Source organism: Mobula hypostoma, chromosome 27 (genome assembly GCF_963921235.1).
Source record: "Mobula hypostoma chromosome 27, sMobHyp1.1, whole genome shotgun sequence".
Classification (NCBI taxonomy): Eukaryota; Metazoa; Chordata; class Chondrichthyes; order Myliobatiformes; family Myliobatidae; genus Mobula; species Mobula hypostoma.
The window spans coordinates 13,654,883-13,677,444 of record NC_086123.1 but is presented as its reverse complement, the minus strand read 5'-3'; the positions used below and the strand labels follow the sequence as shown (position 1 = coordinate 13,677,444).

The following is a 22,562-nucleotide window of genomic DNA, read 5'->3' as shown; positions in this document are numbered from 1 at the left end:
TTTACAGCGACCTGAGGACCCACCAATAGACCACCCCTTAGGAGAACATCATACTCCACTCGAGTGACTACGCTTCTGCTACCACTGCGGACACCACTTCAGACCGCATTTCCTGTGCTGGAGGATGATGGGCACTACGAGAGGAAGAAGCCAGAGGTCCATGAGCCAGTCCTCATTAGGGAATTAGAAGTGCACAGAGTCAGTGGCCTCTCTGGTGAAATGATATCATATCTGTTAAATAGGGGCCGTGCACAATTCTGTTTTGATGGAGACAGCCGTGAGAGCACGGAGAAACATCTGCAGAAACTTCTGAAATGCCCGGTTTGCTGCCGCTGCTACTGTGCAATCGGAGAGTCTCCGGAGGGAAGGCCCCAAAATCCCCGGCTTTGCCTGCTGCTGGCGACCAGGCCTGGGGTCGAAGCATTCGGCAGAGATGGTGCTCGGTACTCGGTGTCGGAGGGCTGAGCAGAGCACGAAGTTTTCGGACGACTCAGAGTTGGACTGTGGTCGGGTATGGCAGGGAGAGTTTTCTTCCTTCTCCCATCTGCATGAGATGTGGGACTTTTGAGAGACTTTGAACTTTTTACTGTGCCATGGCCTGTTCTTCATCAAGTTATGGTATTGTTGCACTGTTGTAACTATATGTTATAATTAAGTGGTTTTTGTTAGTTTTTCAGTCTTGGTCTGTCCTGTGTTTTTGTGATATCACACTGGAGGAATATTGCATCATTTCTTAATGCATGCATTACTAAATGACAATAAAAGGACTGCATGTCCTCATAATCTAATCTAAATTCCTTGATGCTAGCTCATCAGAGGGTTTGTCCTGGGATCCGCACATAATTGTCATCACGAGAGAGGCACAACTGTGCCTCTACTTCTTAGAAATTTCGCTTAGCTTCAGGATGTCACCAAAAACTTTGACAAACTTCTACAGATGCACCGTGGGGAGTATCCTAACTGGTTGCATCATGGCCTGGTATGGAGACACCAATGATCAGGAACAGAACAGGCTGCAGAGCGGTGAATACACCCCAGTTTATCACAGGCAAAGCTCTTCCCACCACTGGGTACATTTACATGGAGCACTGCTACAAGGGAACAGCATCCATCATCAAAGCCTCCCACCATCCAGGCCACGCCCTCTTTGCTTCTTGCCTTGAGGTACAGCAGCCTGAGTTCCCACACCACCAGGTTCAGGAACAGTTATCACCGACAGCCAACACGCTCCTGACCCACCATGGATAACTCATTCACCACATCTCCGAACTGATTCTATGATCTACAGACTCAGTTTCAACAGCACTTCACAACTTGTGTTCTCAGCATTATTTTTATTTGCTCAGGTTGTCTTTTTTTCAACATTGGACGTTTGACCGTCTTTGTCTATTGTGTATTTTTTTTCGTAAATTCTATTGTATTTCCATTTTCCTGAGATGCCTGCAAGAAAATGAATCTCAGGGTACTAGATGGCAACATGTACATACTTTGATAATATGCTTACTCTGAACTTTGAGCTCTCCTGCTGGCTGTGTCAGTTAGCCGCAGATGATGACAGAACATTGAAACCTGCATCGTAGATTTTGGGGCACTTTCCTGGACTGTTGCAGAGAGCAGAATTTTGCCCGGTAATGTTCTCCACTGGTTGGTCCCTTGCAAGACATCAGTGGCGTTCAGCTCTCTCTCAAAATCCAAGTAAGAAAGGGTCAGACCTCCTGGGTTCTGCCCTTAAACACTGCAGTCCTGGAACAAAAGGAAGCACTGCGATCTGGCTTAAATTAAAAGTATGATGTCAACTTCTGAACTCATTGCATTAATCACTAGAAAGTTCTTTACCTGACTGACTATTGGTTGTACATTAAGGGAGCTGTGCCCTGAAGGGGAGAGTAAATTGCCCAGCGGGTATTTTTATTGCTGCCTGAATCTGAGAGAAGATATAGATCAGTTACGGCTGCTTGGAATAATGTGGAATCTAGGAGTTTGAAATTCCCTAACCTGTTCCTGTTCTCGCATCCAAACTTGATATTGATAGTCAGATGTTTTGAAGTTCTTGGTCCTGCCATGATGGTTTGGGAAGGCACATGGAATTTGAAACCCCAGTATTGCCCAAGGACTGTAAAGGTTATCTGATCAGCATGATTCTCTTCTTTTGGTATTGATTAAGCTGCCCTTTAATGCTGCTTTCCTCCCTATCAACCTTGCTTCATCCCCTTCTCTCCAACTCCTGCACACTACTTCACACAAACCAGTCACTCTCCCTCAGTCAAACCCCAGAGCTGTCGCTGAGGCCACCAGTAATGCTGTGAAATAAATGCATCAGCGGTTTGGATGAAGTAAGTGGAGTGTGAAGTTCGGGGCCGAGTTTTAACCCTTTCACTGTATTCCTCTTGGTCCCCGCGCGCAAAGCCATCTGTTGCTTTTCTTTTTGCCGCAGACGTGCCTCTGCCCCGTGTATTGAGACCAACAAAGCAGACTGCTCATTTGCATAACAGTGCTCCTTATTTCCATGATGATGAACCTTATTTGCATAAAAGACCTCCTGGTTATTTGTAACATGACACATTATTTTGGGAATGCATCGTGTCTTGAGCAATGACAGCATTAAAATTTGGATTTAGTCTGGCTTTAGAACACAAGACCATAAGACAATAAGGTGTAGGAGCAGAATTAGACTATCTGGCCCATCAAATCTGCTCCGCCATACCGTCATGGCTAATGCAATTTCCCCCTCAATCCCATTCTCCTGCCTTCTTACATCACCTTTGATGCCCTGGCTAATCAAGAACCTATCAATCTGCAATTTAAATATCCTCAATCACTTGGCCTCCCCAGCCATCTGTGGCAATGAATTCCACAGATGTACCACCCTCTGGCTAAAGAAATTTTTCCTCATTTCTGTTCTAAAGGGACGTCCTTGTATTCCGAGACTGTGCCCCCTTGTCCTAGTCTCTCCCACTATTGGAAATATCCTCTCTACCTCCACTCTCCCTACACCTTTCAATATTCAGTAGGTTTCGGTGCGATTCCACCTGGCCCCCACCATCATTTTTCTAAACTTCAGTGAGTTAGTCCCCCAGACCCATCAAAATCTCTTCCTGTGTTAACTGTTTCGTTTTTGGGATCATTCTTGTAAACCTCCCTGTGGGCTCTCTCCAAAGCCAGCAGACCAATTCTTAGATATGGGGCCCAAAGCTGTTCACGATACTCCAAATGTATTTCCTGACTAATGCCTTATAAAGCCACAGCGTTACATCCTCAGTGAATTCTATATTGCTCCTCTTGCAGGGTGTGTGTTTTTTTTGAGTGTTTAACATTGCTTTGACAATCATTTTGATTGGACGTTTTCACTCCGATATGGTGATTCTGAGGCATGTCGTCTGTAACTGTCTTTACATGATAAAACTCTGAAGAGCAGAGAAGGCAATGGGGAGCAGAGCCAATCTGTTGAGCTCTGTTTATCCGCGCTGGAATAATGCTTGGAAATGGATGAAGAACGCTGCTGTCTCAGAGCCGCAGTCACCGAGCCAGGTATCCGCTCCCTTCATTATTTCAAGAACCAAATGGTCCACCGAGCGACTGATGATTTGTTGATGCGCAGCTGGAATCTGACAGTGCTTGCGAGGCACTGCCCTCTCGGCTTGGACCGCACAGCCCCGGGAGCGAGCATTGCCTGCTTGGCAGCAGCCTTGTCGATGAGGATCATTCTGTCAGTTGGGGATTTTCAGCCAACACCTGCTATTCACTGTAAAAGGTTGGCAGAAGGTTAAAGTGCTGATCATACTCGTGAACATTTCATGCTCCCCACCTTTTATTTATATGAAAGTGGTGTCTTCTGTTGGATTGGAGTTTCTTCTATTGCTCACGTACTGGTGGTTCAGTGTTACCTTGATCATTTTCTGTGCGTGACTCTGACAGGTGAGTGGATTCATCAGTGAGGACGAGGAGGCGGAATTTCATTTCAGTGCCCCCATTTGGGGGAGGGAACGTTGACTCAGACCATGAGAGGCCTGCGTCGGGCATTTTCACGCCTTACAAGGCGCAGATTGGAAGTCTGTGTGGGGCGCCACTCCTCGCACAGACGAGGGCAATGTGTGATTAAGTGCCTTGCTCAAGGTCACAAACACGCTGCCACAGCTGAGGCTCGAACTAGCGACCTTGAGATAACTAGACGGATGCCTCAACTACTTGGCCACATCCCCATTTGAGATGATAGTAAAGTGTACTGTGAGTAAAGCTATTTGGCCTGCAAGCACTCCCCATTCTGAATTCATGTTGTGACTTTGTCGTGAATGTGATAATCAACTATTTGAACTCAAAAAAAAAACGAATTGCATCCAACATCACCTGAAAAGACGGCTTCTTTGATGACATTTTGCGTGACCTCACTATGTCACACACCACGACGGAGGACTGGGTATTTTAGTCGTGTGAGACGCGCAACATTCTTTTCCTGTTCTTTCAGCTCACATCAGGAAATGACTGAGACACACGCCCCTGTTCATTCTGTAGGTACCAGTAAAATGAGTTTGGGCATCTCAGTTGAATTCCGTATGATAGCAGAGATTACACCATAAAACTCGCTCCATGTGAGTTTACAGTCTGGCTTTGTGTGAGGAACAGAAGGTTCAGTGTAGGATGTAAAGGGGAAAACTCTTTTTAAATTGGGATTGTGGAAATTTGCAAGTTCTAACAGAAGAATTACTATCAAAATTTAAAATGAGTTTGAATTTTAATTTGCTGGAGTTATAGAGGATAGCGTATGAAATAAAAAACATGGGAGTCTGCAGGTGCTGGAAATCCACAGCAACACACACAAAATGCTGGAGGAACTCAGCAGGTCAGGTAGCATTAATGGAAATGAATAAACAGTCAGCGTTTTGGGCTGAGATCCTTCTTCAGGACTGGAAAGGAAGTGGGGGAGGATGCCAGAATAAGAAGGTGGGATGAGGGGAAGGAGGATGGCTAGAAGGTGATAGGTGAAACCAGGTGAGTGGGCAAGGTAAAGGGCTGGAGAAGAAGGGATCTGATAGGAGCGGAGAGAGGACCATATGAGAAGGGGAAGGAGGGGGGGCAGATGAGAAGAGGTGAGAGCCAGTGTGGGGAATAGAAGAAGAGAGGAGGGATAAGGAAACATTTTATAAAATATAATCCACACTACAACTTAAGTTTGATCTCACAAATACAGGCAAATACAAGTGAGGGAAGGGAGCAGGAAGCACCAGAGAGACATTCTGTAATGATCAATAAACCAACTGTTTGGAATCAAATGACCTAGTCTGGTGTCTCAGGGCTGGGTGTGTCTGCACCTCCATCACCCCCACCCCCACCCCTGGCACTCCCTCTCTGCCACCTATCCCATCAAAACTCCTGCGGTGCTTCACTCTGCCATTCCCAACATCCTTTGCTCCCGCCGGATTTACGGACTTGCTTTTTCACTCCATGTTGACAAATACAGTACTGTGCAAAAGGCATAGGCACCCTCACTATATATATATATATCTGTAACTTTTGCACAGTATGTATATCTAAAGCTTTGAGGATTAAATAAGCCATCAATTCAGCGTGATCAATTTCCCTCTTTGAATGCACAATCAAAAATGGAAATAGCTCATTTGCTTCAGCACAAACTTCCCCTGATCCCAGATCTTTAGTTTTATTTATAGATCTCTCTTTATATCTTTTATTGTGCTCCCCTGTCATTACTTTAAATGCATCTGCCAGTATGTGTCATTATGAGTCCCACATCTTATACACTGGGTAAAGATGTTTCTCCTGAATTCCCCAGTGGATTTATTCTATTTGTGGCCTCTTAATTTTGGACTCCCTTACTTTTTTTTTGTTTGTAGAAGCCAAGGTTAGAGAAAACACTTAGGTCAAATCATCTTCAGTTGTGCCTTCAAACTCCTCTATTGGTTCATATCCTCAATCTCAGTCAAGGAAACTTCTTTATCTTGAGGGTTAAATTAATAGAATGACAGTTAAAAGAGACTCTGGTTGCTATCCACCAGAACAGCATGAAATGCCACCTTAATTGAAAAGAAGTTCGTTTTGTGAGGTAATAATTAGAGAGATTTCTTTGAGGTGCACTGGGAAGTTCAAAATGTGCATTCGGTTGTGTGTTGCCAACATTTTGGAAAAAAAAGAATATTATCCAACTCCTAAATAGTACCCAACTACTTCAGGAATGAGCTCCAATGTTTATGTGCACGTTCGGATTGTTTTTAACTGTAATGGGCCCATTTGTTTTTCTTGTCTTTTTTTTGTTAACTGTTTGTTAAAGTTGAAATATTGGTAAATATATTTCCTTTGTAATTTTATGCCAGTGTACGACCTGTTTTTTTTTGTGACAAACAATAACTTTGATTAGTGTTCCTCCCCGGAGCATTCTATCTTTTCCTGTTGAACCAGTGACCCTAGACGTGTGTCGCTTATGGAAGGAGGCCTTCTCTCTGCTGAGTCATGTGGCTGTTAACAGAGTTAGCGAATGAAACAAGTTTATATACGAGCCCCAGTGAGAGGTTTACAACTGTGTGAATCAGCACTTATCTTGCCTTTGTGCTGATTCACTCAGTTGTAAACCTGATTATAAATCTCTAAGCCTGAAAGCTGTGGAGATTAATAATTGCTGTGAAGGGTGAAGGTTTTCTCACTCTTGTAGGTATTTACCAAAACTTGATACTAGTTTGTCAAAAATGATACAAAATGTTCATTTCTTCATTATCAAGGCACTTATATACCCTTCCTTATTGTTTTATTAGGTTTGGGATGATGCTAATAAACAGGCATTAAAGTTGTCTGAAAAAGATGGCTGGGAATATATTTCTCCGTTTGATCATCCCTTGATCTGGTAAGATTTCTTCAAAGAAACTTAAAATTCAGCTTGTTTAGTTGTTACAAAATATTAGGTATGAGCTGTGCCAGCCTATCACTGTTTTTAAAAAAACTCTTGTTTGCTATCCGCTACAACAGCAGCATGGCGATCATAAGTAATTCATTTTTTGTATTTTATTTGTAAAAAGATGCATTATGTTCAAAATATGTTCAGATTGGAGCCCTGTGACCAGTGATGTGCCACAGGGCTCTGAGCTGGATCCCCTGGGGTGCTTACTGAGAATATCGGTGACATGATTAACAGGTTGTTGAAGACACCGAAGTTGGTAGTATGGTGACAGTGAAGAAGGTTATCTGAGGTTGCTACAGGATCTAGATTAACCGATAAAATTAGCCAAGGATTAGCAAATAGAATTTAACTTCTGTAAGTTCAAACTGACGAAGTTAAACCAGGCAGACAGTTAGCATCAGGGTGAATGACAGGGCCCTGGAAAAGTTGTAGAGACCTGGGGATACAAGTACCTAGGTCCCAGAAAGTGATGATGAAGGTAGATGAAGTGGTGAAGAAGGTGAATGCATGCTTTGGTAACTGTTGGCAGGGATGACCTACTGGGGGAAGCCACAGCAACTTGAGTCTTTCTCTAGGGCTAAGAATGGAAGGGGTTAAAGTGAGTTCAGTAGTGATAGGAGATTCCATTATTATTAGAGGAGCAGACAGCAGATTCTGTGGACTTAAGAGAGACACTGAGATGGTACGTTGCCTCCCAGATTCCAGGGCAGAGATGTCTCAGATTGTGTCCACAGTATTCTAAAGGGGTGAGTGAAGAGCCGGAGGTTGTAGTACATATTGGTAACACCGACATAGGTAGAAAAGGGGAGGATGTCCTGAAGAGGGAATATAGGGAGCTAGATAGAATGCTGAAAAGCGGCACCTCCAAGGTAGCAATCTCTGGGTTGCTGCCTGTGCCACGTACCAGTGAGGGAAAGAATAGGATGATTTGGCTGAAGAATTGGTGCAGAGGACAGGATTTCAGATTTCTGGATCATTAGAGTTTCTTATGGGGAAGGTATGACAGGTACAAAAAGGACTGGTTGCATCTGAACCAGGGGTGGCCAACCTTTTACATTCAATGTGTCAATTTCTTCACGCACGAGTTCAGATGCATTTTTTTCATGCACGAGTTCTATATTAACATATTTTTACAAGAAATGAATGGGGGTACAAGAGTTGTATGGCGCATCTGAACTCGTGAGTGAAAAAATTGATGCATGGAATGTTAAAAGGTTGGCCACCCCTGGTTTAAACTAATTTGGCAGGGGGATTGGAACCGAAATGATAGGGCTGAGGATGGGGCAGTTGGTATACAACTAAATGCAGTGTGTAGTGAGACTGTGAGGAAGGACAGGCAGCTGATAGGGCAAAATTGCAGTTAGTGGGATGAGTTAAATTGTAACAGGGGGCCTAAAGTGAAAAGGGCGATGAATACAGGACTGCACGTCTTGTATTTGAATGCACGCAGTGTGCGGAATAAGGTACAGTAGATGATCTTGTAGCATAGATAGAGATGGGCAGGTACGATATTGTGGACACTGCTGAGTTGTGGCTGACAGAATATCATAGTTGGGAGTTTAATATCCAAGGATATACCTTGTATTGAATGGACAGGCACATAGCAGAGGAGGTGGGAAATCAAATCCTTAGAAAGAGGTGACGTAGGATCAGAAGATGTAGAATCCTTGTGGGTAGAGTTAAGAAACTGCAAGGGAAAAAGGAGGGTGATGGAAGTTGTTATACAGGCCCCCAAACGGTCGTCAGGATGTGGGCTACAAATTACAATGGAACTAGAAAAGAGGGCAAAATTATGATAGTCATGAGGAATTCAATGCACAGGTAGATTGGGGAAATCAGGATAGCACTAGATCCCAAGAAAGGGAATCTATAGAAGGCCTATGAGTTGGACTTTTAGAGTGGCTTGTGGTTGTGCCCACTGGGGGAATGGCTATTCTGGACTAGGGTGTTATTGATGACCCAGATTTGATTCGGGAGCTGAAGGTAAAGGAACCCTTAGCTAAAACTGGATGTAGCACTGTTATAATGAAGTAAAGAGAATTGCAGAGGTATGAGCTGGCCGAAGTTGACTGGGAGAAAACACTAGCAGGGATGACAGCAGAACTGCAATGCCTTGAGTTTCTGGGAGCAATTTGGAAGGCGTGGGAAAAGTGCATCCGAAAGATGAAGAGGTATTTTAAAGACAGGATAAGGCAACCGTGGCTGACAAGGGAAGTCAAAGACAGCATAAATGCAAAAGAGAGGCATATAATATAGCAAAAATTAGTGGCGAGGACTGGAAAACTTATAAAAATCAACAGAATGCAACTGAAAAAGCCCTAAGGAAAGAAAGGATTAAATATGAAGCAAGCTAATACTATAAAAGAAGATACAATAATTTTTTTCTGATCTATAAAGAGTAAAAGGGAGATGAGGAAGGATGTCAGACCACTGAAAAATGATGCTGAAGAGGTAGTAATTTGGGACAAAGAAATGGTGGACGAACTTAATAAATATTTTGTGTTAATCTTCACTGTGGAAGACACTGACAGAATACCAGAAATGCAAGAATGTCAGGTTGGGGGGGAAGTGAGGGTCACTGCTGTTACTAAGGAGAAGGTGCTTGGGAAGCTGAAAAGTTTGAAGGTAGATAAGACAGTCAGTGTATGTCGCTGGAGTTTAGAAGAATGAGGGGTGATCTCATTGAACCCTACCGAAAATTGAAAAGCCTGGAAAGAGTGGATGTGGAGAGGATGTTTTCTATGGTGGGAGAGTCTAGAACCAGAGGGCACAGCCTCAGAATGGAGGGACATCCATTTAGAACAGAGATGAGAAAAAATTTCTTCAGCCAGTGGGTGGTGAATCTACAGAATTCATTATCACAGACAGCTGTGGAGGCCAAGTCAGTGGGTATACTGAAGGCAGAAGTTGATAGGTTTTTGATTAATCTGGGCATCAGAGGAGAAAGCAGGAGAACGGGTTAGGAGGGATAATTTATTGGTCGTGACGGAATGGTGGAGCATACTCGATGGGCTGAATGGCCTAATTCTGCTCCTAAGTCTGATGGTCTTGATTGGACAGGGAAGTGAGGACAAGGCCTGGAAAACTATATTACTGGCGCATAGGATGGTTGCGAGACTATATCTGAAATCTTGTGTGTAATTCTGTTTGCCATGCAATGGGATGGATGTGATTAACGTTGGGAGGATGCAGTGAATATTTGCAAGGAAGTGTCCAGGGTGGAAAGGCTTGAGGTGTAAGGGGAGACTGAGGCTGGGACTATTTTCCCTGGAGGGAAGGAGGACAACAGGTGACTTTTTAATAGCTTATACAATTATGAGGGGCATGGAAAACTTTAATTTTCCCAGAGTAGTGGAGTCTAAAACTGGAGGAAATAGATTTAAGATTAGAGAGGAAATATTTAAAGGGGAATTTAGGAGTATGTTTTTCACACAGAGAGAGGTGGGTGTGTGTAATCATCTGCCAGATCAAGTAGTCCATGGGGACACAATTAAATGTTTAAAAGACACTTGGACAGGTGCATGGATAGGATAGAGGGCTATGGGCAAAATTCAAGCAAATGTGACTAGCCGAGGAAGGCAACACGTGTGAGTCCTGCTGAAGGGTCTTGGCCCGAATTGTCAAGTCATTATCAAGTTCAAGTTTATTGTCATTTACCTGTATATTTGTGTTGGGCATGTGGCCAAGCGGTTAAGGCATTCGTTTAGTTACCTCAGGGTTGCTAGTTCGAGCCTCAGCTGTGGCAGTGTGTTTGTGCCCTTGAGCAAGGCACTTAATCACACATTACTCTAGTCTGTGCGAGGAGTGGCGCCCCACACAGTCTTCCAATCTGCGCCTTGTAAGGCATGAAAATGCCCGATGCAGTCCTCGTGGTCTGAGTCGACGTTCCCCCTACCTGTATACCGCCAAACGAAACAACATTCCTCTGGACCAAGGAAAACAACACAGTACATATAACTCACACACAACACTTAGAGTAATATTGCCACAAATAATTTAGTGCATAAAAAGCTGCATTTAAGACAAAAGTCAAAAAGTAAATGGTATGACGCTACTGGCGCCTCACACATGATGAGACCTGGGTGGTGGTCGGGAGTTCAGTCGTCTCACGGCCTGGGGAATAAGCTGTTTCCCAGCTTAACAGTCTTCGTCCTAGTGGTACAGTACCTCCTGCCTGATGGTGGGGGGGGGGGAGGGGTCAAAGAAATTGTTGGACATTTGGGAGAGATTATTAACAATGCCAATGGTCCCAAACAGTCCTTCCAGGTGAGGCATCACTTCACCTGTGAGTCGACTGGGGTGATATACTGTGCCCGGTGCTCCCGATGTGGCCTTTTATATATTGGCGAGACCCGACGCAGACTGGGAGACCGCTTTGCTGAACATCTACGCTCTGTCCGCCAGAGAAAGCAGGATCTCCCAGTGGCCACACATTTTAATTCCACATCCCATTCCCATTCTGACATGTCTATCCACGGCCTCCTCTACTGTAAAGATGAAGCCACACTCAGGCTGGAGGAACAACACCTTATATTCCGTCTGGGTGGCCTCCAACCTGATGGCATGAACATCGACTTCTCTAACTTCCGCTAAGGCCCCACCTCCCCCTCGTACCCCATCTGTTACTCATTTTTATGCACACATTCTTTCTCTCACTCTCCTTTTTCTCCCTCTGTCCCTCTGAATATACCTCTTGCCCATCCTCTGGGTCACCCCCCCCTTGTCTTTCTTCCCAGACCTCCTGTCCCATGATCCTCTTGTATCCCCTTTTGCCTATCACCTGTCCAGCTCTTAGCTCCATCCCTCCCCCTCCTGTCTTCTCCTATCATTTTGCATCTCCCCCTCCCCCTCCAGCTTTCAAATCCCTTACTCACTCTTCCTTCAGTTAGTCCTGACGAAGGGTCTCGGCCTTAAACGTCGACTGCGCCTCTTCCTAGAGATGCTGCCTGGCCTGCTGCGTTCACCAGCAACTTTGAAGTATAATGTTGAACTGTTTACCAACCAACTTCAAATGAGGATCTTCATGGCACTAATAGCATATAACCCCCAAGAGGACTATAACCTTGTAGTTTGGAGGCTTGCATACCCCAATGACCTGGAGAGCTATGTTGGCTGAAGTCAGGGTTTTATGCTTTGGCTCTTGGTAGGGTCACCTGTGCCAAACAGGTCAAAGGGTAGAGGTCAGACTAAGGGTGGTCCACTGGGCCTTCAGATTCGGGGGTTCAGCTCAGGGCTAACAACCCTGAATGGTAAAATGAAATTGTTATAAAAACATCAACGAAGGATCCTTCTGCATCTGCGTGTGACGGTATTCCTGAGTCTCCACCTGAGACTTGCATGACTGACGGGCGGTAAGTAATATATATACACTGTATATGGCATTTGGTTTGGAATAGTAGCTGAATTTGTGTATCAATCATTTTTTGTTATTTTTGTTAAAGGGAGAATATTTTCCAGAGCAGGATGTGATTTTTGAGCCATAAACAAAATGAGCCAAAGCACAAAATGTTGGGAAATCTGGGAAGGGGATGAGAGGGAAACAGAGCTAACGCTTCAGGCCATGGGCCTCCAGTTTTGTTGAAAGGACATCAGCCTGAGCTGTCAGTTCTGTTTCTTTCTGCGGAGCTACAGCTGGTCTGCATAGTATTTCCATCGTCTTCGTTTCGTGTATTTTCGGAAACTAGTCACAACATCAAGTAGTTATAAGTGGCTCCTGACTCTCCCCATTCCGAAGGGTCAGTGCTTGCACCTTCCAAAAGTACGTTTCCGCTTTAAAGTGTGCTGTTTAACCTTTTCAAAATTGCAGTGCTGAGAAAGATAAATGTATCAACCACGTCCGCGCTGGTCACCACTGATTCTGCGGAATAAATCACGATTTTTTTCCCCCCGCAGTTGCCCGCTAAATGATACGGCTGGGTTTTCTTTTCAAAGGAGGGATTTACACAGAATGGCTTTTCACAACATTTCTCACAATGCTTTATTGCTACATAAGGTGCCCTGCTTCAAGGCCTGCTGTTTGATGTAATCAATCATCCACTTGGCATGTCTTGGTCTCCAGTATTTGCTTACTCACCCAGTAAAAGCAAACACTGTTGGTGATCGATGATGCAGCACAGACTACTGCAGTCCATTAACTTCTCTTCCCATTCTAGGTTTGATCAATTACTAGCATGGTCTCCGTTGCTGTTGTACTGTAGCCATGTAGACTACTAAGTAAACATGACAAATTTAACCTAATTGAGACCCCTCCTTTCCTAATTATTCTCATACCCAGCATGACAACCACCTCACCTGATTTACTGCTTGTTATTACTGATCTTCTTTAGGAAACCTACTGGGTAGAACATCTGTGCATTTGGCACCTGCACCTGTTATGATTGATAAGCTTTATTTTACCATTTTATTATGCTTTAAATTGTCTTTAGCTTCTCTAATAAATGCAGTAATTTCCACCAAGCTCTTATTTCTCTCTCTCTCTTTCTCTCTTTCTTTCTCTCTCTCTTCCCCCTCCTTCTCTCTCTCTCTCTCTCTATTTCCCTCTCTCTTTCTCTATCTCTCACATAAATGAAATCTTCAAGAAGTTCTGAAAGTTTGAAGTTAGTAAATTAAAATAGAAATCAAACTGCATAGAAAAACATGTAAATGTAGTAATACTGATATTCCTGGATTGTACCAATTCTTGCTAAAGATGCCTAGCATTGCCTTCACTGTAGTGGACCGCATCACAAATAACAATCAGAGTACAGGAAAGAAATAGAGAGCTTTGTGACATGGTGTCATGACAACGGCCTTCCCCTCAATATCAGCAAAGCAAAAAAGAACTGGTCTTTGACTTCAGGAAGGGGATGCTCCTGTTTACATCAACCATGCTGAGGTTGAGAGCTTCAAGTTCCTCAGTGTAAACCTCACCTAAGGCCTGTCCTGGTCCAACCATGTTGATGACTTGGCCAAAAAAGCTCATTGTCTATACTTCATCAGGAGGCTAAAGAATTCTGGTGTGTCCCTGCTAAACCTGTTACCAGTTTTTATTGGAAGCATTCTGTCTGGATGCATAGTGGCTTGGTATAACAACTGCTCTGCACGTATGGTGATGTGGTAGAGGTTAGCACAACGCTTTACAGTATCAGTAACCTGGGTTCAATTCCCGCTGCTGTCTGTAAGGAGTTCGTATGTTCTCTCCATGACTGCATATGTTTCCTCAGGGCGCTCTGGTTTCCACCCACAGTCCAAAGATGTACCGGTTGGTAGGTTTATTGGTCATTGTAAAGGGTTAAATTGACGGTGGCTGGGCGGTGCAGCTCGGAGGCCTGGAAGGACCAATTCTGCGTTGTAGCTCAATAAATAAATAACCACAAGAAACTGCATAGAGTTGTGGACAGAGCTCAGCACATCATGGGAACCAGCCTCAATGTCTATACTCCTTGTTGCCTCAATAAAGCAGGCAGCATTCTCTCTTCTCCCTCTCCCATCGGGCAGAAGATACAAAAACCTGAAAGCACGTCCCACCTGGCGCAAGGACAGCTTCTATCCCACTGTTGTCAGACACTCGAATGGACTCCTGACCTCACAATCTACCTCGTTCTGATCCTGTTCTCACTTGCTCCTTACAGCTTAGCTGTGTAATGATTTTATCTGGATGAATCGGACACAAGACAAGCTTTTCACTGTATCTTGGTACATGTGTCAATGACAAACCAATTCTAATCTTTAAGGCGTGCATCACTGCCCTCACTGCAGACTGTCATGTGAACGTTACTAGGTCAGAAGGGGTCACAATCACTCCTCCCATTCTGTTTCTCCTGTTCCCCACCCCATCACAGAATTTTTCTTTTAGTCTCCCTGCTCTTTTCCTATCTTTATATTTTCATAGTCTAATAAAGATCATTGTCCTGAAGTGTCGACTCTGCCACTTTCCCTGCAAATGTTACCTGACTTGTTAAGTATCGCCAGCGTTTTCTGTTTTATTTCAGGGCTGTGGGTTTGTCTCCAGGACAGATGGATAGGAAAAACTTCGTCTCTTTTTTTTGAGGCGTTGAGATCCAGAGTGTCAATCAAGTTCCTATTAGCCACAATAGAGGACAAGAAGTTTTAAAAGATATCCCAGGCGATTCACATATTTTTAAAGGTTAAAGATAAAGGGGTTAAAAGTCCAAAGCAAAATGTGAACTAAAAGAATGTTCAGCATGTTGACAAGATGTGGAAACGGTTGATGGAATAGCCCGGTACTGGGCTTGTTTTATGGCAGGTGAAGTGAATTTGGTGCTGTAGGAGCTGATAGCAAGTACGGTATCACGCCGTGCTGTCGTTGTTATGGTGATGTACTTTCTCTAGAAGCAAGGGGAAGCAGCAAAAACTCACAGCTGACGGGTATAGCTGGTGAATGAGAGCTTGGTAAGTTAGGAAACATATTAATTATTGGTAATTAGATGATATCCCTTGTAAATTAACCAGTCTTTGGGTCAGCTGCTGGCTGTAAATCCCATAAAAATCCCATAGATTGTTTGCTTTCAGATAAATCTACAGGATTATGCAAAGCAGCGCACACAAAATGCTGGAGGAACTCAGCAGGCCAGGCAGCATCCGTGGAAAAAAGTACTGTCGACGCTTTGGACTGAGACCCTGCCAACGGGTCTTGGCCCGAAACGTCAACTATACCTTTTTCCATATATTTCCTATACTCCTCACGGTGCAGTAGTGACCATTAGCACAACAGAGATCTCCAATGACTGTAATCTTAACATTTCATCCAATATTTGACACATTTATCGTCACAAATATAGAGTTGGTGTGCTTTGCTGGACATAACGTTTATTTGTGTGATTTAAGCAAATTTCATGTGGGTGTTCTCATTAATGAGGGGATTTTTTTTTTAAATCACTGGGGTATCCTCTACAAACACTCAAAGGCAGATCAGAAGACTTAACATGAGCATCAGGGCAAAAAAAATCATGTTGAATTCCTTTGATGTAGTTTCCATCCCTTTAGATTTCAGAATTCATGCTTCAGTGTATGCAAGCGAATAAAGAAATAGCAGTACATCCAGCCTCATCTCTCTCTCTGTAACTTCTTTCCAACACGACCATCACATTTCAGAAGCTGGAAGCCTGTTGGATGCTAAACCTTACATTTAATTTTCAGGGAAGGGATTGCCAGTATTGTGACGGAGCTTCGGGACACACTTCCGTCCAAACCTGGGGCGATAGTTCTCTCAGTTGGAGGTGGAGGCCTGCTTTGTGGAGTGGTAGAAGGCCTGAAGAAGGTGGGTTGGTGTGACGTGCCTATAATTGCCATGGAGACCAAAGGCGCCAACAGTCTGAATGAGGCAGTGAAGGCTGGGAAGTTGGTCACGCTTCCTGATATCACAAGGTATGGTAGCTTATACCTTTTAAGCACATATCTTTGTACTCTTTCCAAAATGCTGTAATATTACATTTGTTTGTTACATGGGGAGCCAAGCTGTAAGACTGGACTGCAACTGATCCTTGGCCCTTGCTCCTTTTGACTATGTTCCCTGTTGAGGATGAGAGACCAGTGGGCTTGCTCTACCGTGCCAAACAGTTTGGAGTGAATACAGTGCAGCAGAGCCAGGTGATTCTTCCAAAAGGAAAAATCAAGTGGTCAAGTTATCACCTGGTATTTGGGAGTCAAGCAACATTGGCGGGATTCTGTCTTTCAGGTTCTTTCTTCCTGTTAGAATACCTGATGGGTTTTCCGTTCAGTCGAAAACCCTCCTGCATCTTGCCTTGGAACTCATTGTACCTTTTTAGAGTGCATTTCTTTTGTCCAACATCTGAGCTTAAAACATAATAGCTTTAAAATGGATGCCCTAAATTTGTTTTTTTAGCATGGATAACCTACTTCTCAATTTCTTACTTGTGTGTCAATGATTGGAGAATAATTAACTCTTCCAGGACAGGCGTTTAGCACGCTGGCCTTCATTTTACAGGTAGAGGCGTTACGTTGCTGTTATATAAGTCAGTGGCTGGGCTGCACTTGAAGTATTCTGAACTGTTTTAGTCATCTTGCTTTAGGAAGGACATTGTTAATTTTGAAGAAGGTGCAGAGGAGATTCATGAGGTTGCTGCCTTGACTAGAAGGGTTGAATTATAGGGAGAGGTCCAGCCATACTGGATTTTTGTTCCCTGGAGTGGAGGAAAATGAGTGGTAAGCTCATGAATGTTTATTAAATTATGAAGGGATGGATAAGGTGGACAGTCTTTTCCTTGGGGTTGGGGGGTCCAAAACAAGAGGGCACAGATGCAAGGTGAGAGAGGAGAGATTTAAAAGAGACCGGAGAGGTAATTTCTCTACGTAGAAGTAGTGAATACCTGGAATGTGCTTTCAGAGGAACTGGTCGGGGTGGGTACAACAGCAGAGTGCAAGAGGCGTGTGGATAGGTACATAGAGAGGAAAGACTTGCAGGGTTTTGGGCTGAACACAGATAACTGCGGTTTGCAGGGAGAATGCTGTGGTTGGCACGGACTGGTCCAGTTGGGCGGTAGGCGCTGTTTCCATGCTGTGTTACTCTGTGACTCTAGGATATGTTCCAATTACCACCTTACCCCTGAGAAATATGCTAATGACATGGGGCTGACTTTCACCTTGATGCCAGCGAATTAAACTACCAGACTAGAAACGGGTCCATTTCTTTTTCTCGTGACTGCAATACATTTGATTAAAAATATGCTTTGCAAAGTTAAAAATGTTCGTATTTTTTGGGGTGTCTCCATGAGCCTGCATTTTCTGCAGGCTAACCTGATGCTGGCAACTGGAAATGGTGCGGTTCTATTAGCAGCTTGTTAATACGTGTAACACACACACAACGCTGGAGGAACTCAGCAGGCCAGGCAGCAGCTATGGAAAAGAGTACACATTTCTGGCCGAGTCCCTTCGGCAGGACTGGAGGGGAAAAGCTCAGGAGTAGATTTAAAGGTTGGGGGGAGGGAGGGAGAAACACAAGGTGATAGGTGAAAGCTGGAGGGGGAGGGATGAAGTAAAGAGTTGGGAAGTTGATTGCTGAAAGAGACAGAAGGCCATGGAAGAAAGAAGAGGGGAGGAGTACCAGAGGGAGGTGATGGACGGGCAGGAAGTTAAGGTGAGAGAGGGAAAAAAGGATGTGAAATGATGAAGGAGAGGGTGGGTGGGGGCATTACCGGAAGTTTGAGAAATCAATGTTCATGCCATCAGGTTGGAGGCTACCCAAACGGAATAAGGTGTGGTTCCTCCAACCTAGGTGTGGCCTCATCATGACAGTGGAGGAGGACATAGATGGACGTATCGGAATGGGAATGTGAAGTGGAATTAAAATGGGTGGCCTCTAGGAGATCCCACTTTTTCTGGCAGATGGAGCTTCAGTGCTTGACGAAGCGGTCTCCCAATTTACGTCAGGTCTCACCAATGTACAGGAGGCCACACTGGGAGCACCGGACACAGTCAATCACCCCAACAGACTCGCAGGTGAAGTGTCACCTCACCTGGAAGGACTATTTGAGGCCCTGAATGGTAGTGAGGGAGGAGGTACCGGGGCAGGTGGTGGCACTTGTTCCGCTTGCAAGGATTAATATGTGTCCTCACACCCGGAGAACTCCACCAACTATCAAACTATGCTGCGTGATCGAATGCATCGTTCCTGTGAAGAAACAAATTGCCTGTGATAAAGGCAGCCCAGTGAAAAGAAACTCCTATAAACACCGTGAGATCATTGGGATGTCAATAACTGCTGAAGAGAGGAGAGATTAAAAGCTTCAGCGTATCAATATTGAAGAGACAAGTGCCAATAATCTAAATGCTTTGTCACCCAAAGACGATACCGGACTCGAAACCAAGATGAGATTTAAACTTGCACTCCTGGTAACTTAGCCAGTGTGTTCCCGTTTCACCGTCCTGTCAGGACCCAACGTACAACGGACGTAATTGAAACCTTTGTCACTCACTTTACAATATGCACCCGGCTCACTGTCTCACTGACCTCCTGAAGTGTTGCTGGGTTCTCATTTGGAGATACAGCGTGGTAACAGGTCCTTCTGGCCCACTGAGCCTGCGCTGGCCAATTCCTCCCATGTGGCCAGTTAACCGACGGCTTTGGACTGTGGGAGGAAACTGGAGCTCCTGGAGGTCACGGGGGAGAACTCGCAGACTACTTGTACACAGTGGCCAAGTTGAACCTCGGCTGCAATACTGTAATAGCAATACTCTAACTGTGGCGCTGCTGCCTCCCCCCCCCAGGCTTAAAGCCCCCACCTACCGTTTGGATTCGGACCTCCAGATCGCTCGGAGAAACCAAACTATGCTGTTAAGTTCATAGAAAGCTGAAACTGCTATATGAACACCTGACAGAGTTTGCAGTTTCTGTAATATTGCACATATTTGATGAGATTAGCATTTTCAGTCAATTAGCTGTTACGCAATGGATTATCCTTCAGCTGGATGTGTTTTGCAAAACCACAAATCCAGTTAATAACAGACAGTGGTAAAACTTTACTAGTTTTTAAATACCTACCTCCTCTACATTTTGTGAACATTATTACAGTAGCAGTGTGTGGCATATGTGATCTGCTTGTTAATATTTGCATAATTTTATTCCATTAATAAAACTTAAATTCCCCACCTACCACGGTGCGATTTGAACTTGTATCCCCGGGTGTCTAAGCTGGTAATTTAGCCACTGTGCTACTACTATGAGCCAGCTTGCAACTTGTGTCATTACTTTATCCCTGGTCCTGGTATCCCCTTCACGGTTGAGCAATCATTTTGTTTTCAGAGCAGCTACGCATTCCATTAAAGGTGTGTACGAACGCCATTTCCATCGGCCTCCCTCTGAGTTGTTCTTTGCTCTTCTCTGTACCCTAGTGTGGCCAAAAGCCTCGGCGCTAAGACCGTGTGCGAGAAAGCCTTTCAGAACGCACAGGAGTACACTGTCCTCTCGGAAGTAATCAGTGATCATCAGGCTTTGGAAGCAGTGGAGAGATTTTTAGGTGAGACTTTCTTTATTTTCAGAGTCATGTTATTGAAAATCAGGCTTCATTCCAAAAAAGACACAGAACTAATTATTATTATGTTTTACTGAAACAGAGAAATATTTCTACTTTGCAGCTGTGCTGCTGTTTTGCTGTCCAGTTGGGAGCCATTTTAAAGCGCCCAGTTCATTGTCTCACTGTCCTCCTAAAGTGTAGTGTTGTGTTTTCATTTTTATTTAGGGATACAGTACGGTAAGAGGCCATTCTGGCTTAATGAGCCCGTGCTGTCCAATTACACCTATGTGACCAATTAACCCATTAACCCAGAGCAACACGCACAAAATGCTGCAGGAACTGAGCAGATCGGGCAGCATCCATGGCAGTGAATAAGTAGCTGACGTTTTGGGGCTGGGACCCTTCATCAGGACGAAAGAGAAAGGGGGAGACACCAGAATAAAAAGGTGTGTGGGGAAGGGGGGCTAGCTGGAAGGTGATGGGTGGGAAAGGTAAAGGGCTGAGGAAGAAGGAATCAGACAGTGGACCACAGGAGAAAGAGATGGAGGAGGTGACCCAGGGTGAAGTGATGGGCAGGAGAGGAGAGGTACAAGGCAGAGTGGGGAATAGAGGAAGTTGGGGAGGGGGGAATAATTATTTTAACAGAAGGAAAAATCAATATTCATGCCATCAGGTTTGGAGGTTACCCAGACGGAATATGAGGTGTTGCTCCTCCACCCTGAGGGTGGCCTTATCTCAGCACAAGAGGAGTTCATGGGCCAACTCTCCTAATAATCTGGATTCTTTCCTTGTGCAGCCCTTCTTCAGCAGAAATCTTCCACAGTGTACTTTGGTTCAATAAAGTGGTCAGATGTAAACTTGACTCCGTTTTTCCTTCACAAGGAAGTATGGTTTCAATTGGTTTCGTGAGTTAACAAAAAAAAGTTGTGAGAATTTAATGTAATTTTTTCAATGTGAAGTTTGTGTACTCAGGAATATCAATAGCAAGCTTTTATGTCTTTTTAAATGACAATCTGAACGAATACATACCTCAGGTTTTATACTCTGTATGAAATTATGGTTTAATTGTTTAATTGGAGATATAGGATGTCCCAAAGTTCAATGAGCTGCATGTGAGCTCAGTATCTAAAATGCTGGTTCTTTGGCTGACCAGATGAGATGTGAAAAAAATAAGTGAATACGAGAGGGCACAATTAAGGAAACAAGCACACTTCTTGTTCATTTTGATCTAGTAACATACAAATTTTGAATAAGTTACCAAAAAGCAGTAATTATTGCTGACTGTGCTGTGTGAACTGATGACTTTCTCGGTCAAATCACAAATGAGCTTGAAAAGTAAAGTATTTGGATTCCTAATGATGAAAATGGCTGTTATTTCCCCTTCACCCTAAATAATACCACTGACCTGCTTCACTGGGATCAGCAGTTTCAGTATTTTTTAAATAAAAGCATGTAAAAGACAGTTTTGATATCAACAAGGTTTCAAGAGCCAAGAGGCAGAAAGATTCAGAATGGTGTTGTTTTGAAATATCCATCATGAGACTGTTAAACATGAGTACTCAATAATTTTGCTTCGGGAGAGCACCATAACATACTGATCTGTCATCGTGCCTTTGGGCGTGTAAAGGCAGGGGTGGTTAGGGCAACACACACAATGTGCTGAAGGATCTCAGCGGGTCAGGCATCATTTATGGAAATGAACCAAATGTGACTAAAGCTGTATTTCATAATTAAATATTTATAAACTATCAGTAACCACACCAATACTCTTCTGACACTCTTTGTCAACATATTTTGTGTCCATTTGCTTCATAATCTTGAATAAATTGGCCATCCAAAGTAAATACATAAGTAATACATAAAGAATCACAGTTGGGTCAATAGTCAGGTCCAGCATTAACCAGGAGAATAGGGAGACTGGGAAAGCACACTTTGGATTTTAATGCCCTTTTGGAAGTCTGATGTTCTCCATTTCTTTAAGGGGAAGGAATATATTTTGAATTTAGAGTCACAATTTTGTTGTTAGTTTCCATTTTAGAAATTTCTGTATGTGTTATTCAGAATCCAGAAGTTTTACATTGAACGTAATTCTGTCCCCTGTGTTAGCTTTGAAATCTGAGGTGATGATCAAATCAGAATTTGTGATCTGATTGCATACAATGGGTTCTTCTTGCAGATGATGAAAGGATGTTGGTTGAACCAGCCTGCGGTGCGTCACTAGCTGCTATTTACAGTGGTGTCATCCAGTCTCTGCAGAAGGAGGGACAGCTGGCCAAGGATTTGCAGCCGGTGGTCGTCATTGTCTGTGGTGGAAGCAGCATCACAATGGCACAGCTTAAAGAATACAAGACGCAACTGGAGAGGGATCAGTGAAGCAGCTTTTGTGAATGTGATGTTCTCCTTGTAATTCATTCCTGTCTGGCAGAGTAATCATGTGAACTGGAATATTCTTTCAGTTTACAAATCTTTCCTGCCTTGCATAAAAGTCAAAGCCATGCTTAGCGAAAGTGTCAATACCAGATTCTCATGAGGTTACTCTCAGTCCTTTCCGACAATTCCCGACCTCCCCTTCACTTTCTCGCTGATCTCTCCCTCCTCTCCCTTTTCCCCCTCCTCCCCCTCCCTCTTCCCTCTCTCCCCTTCCTCTCCCCTCCCCCTTCCCCTCTCCCCTTCCCCTCTCCCTCTCCCCC

General features: G+C 44.0%; 1 protein-coding gene across 2 annotated transcripts in view; it reads left to right on the top strand.

The window, feature by feature from the left end:
• The window catches only part of sdsl (serine dehydratase-like), a 45,023-nt gene extending 22,778 nt beyond the window's left edge, over positions 1-22,245 (top strand). For both annotated transcript variants that reach the window (XM_063034285.1, XM_063034284.1), the window contains exons 5-8: positions 6,759-6,847; positions 16,040-16,267; positions 19,751-19,875; positions 22,049-22,245. In XM_063034285.1, the coding sequence (XP_062890355.1) occupies positions 6,759-6,847; positions 16,040-16,267; positions 19,751-19,875; positions 22,049-22,245 (639 nt within the window). The remainder of the gene's footprint in view (positions 1-6,758; positions 6,848-16,039; positions 16,268-19,750; positions 19,876-22,048) is intronic.
• Positions 22,246-22,562: the final 317 nt, after the last annotated feature.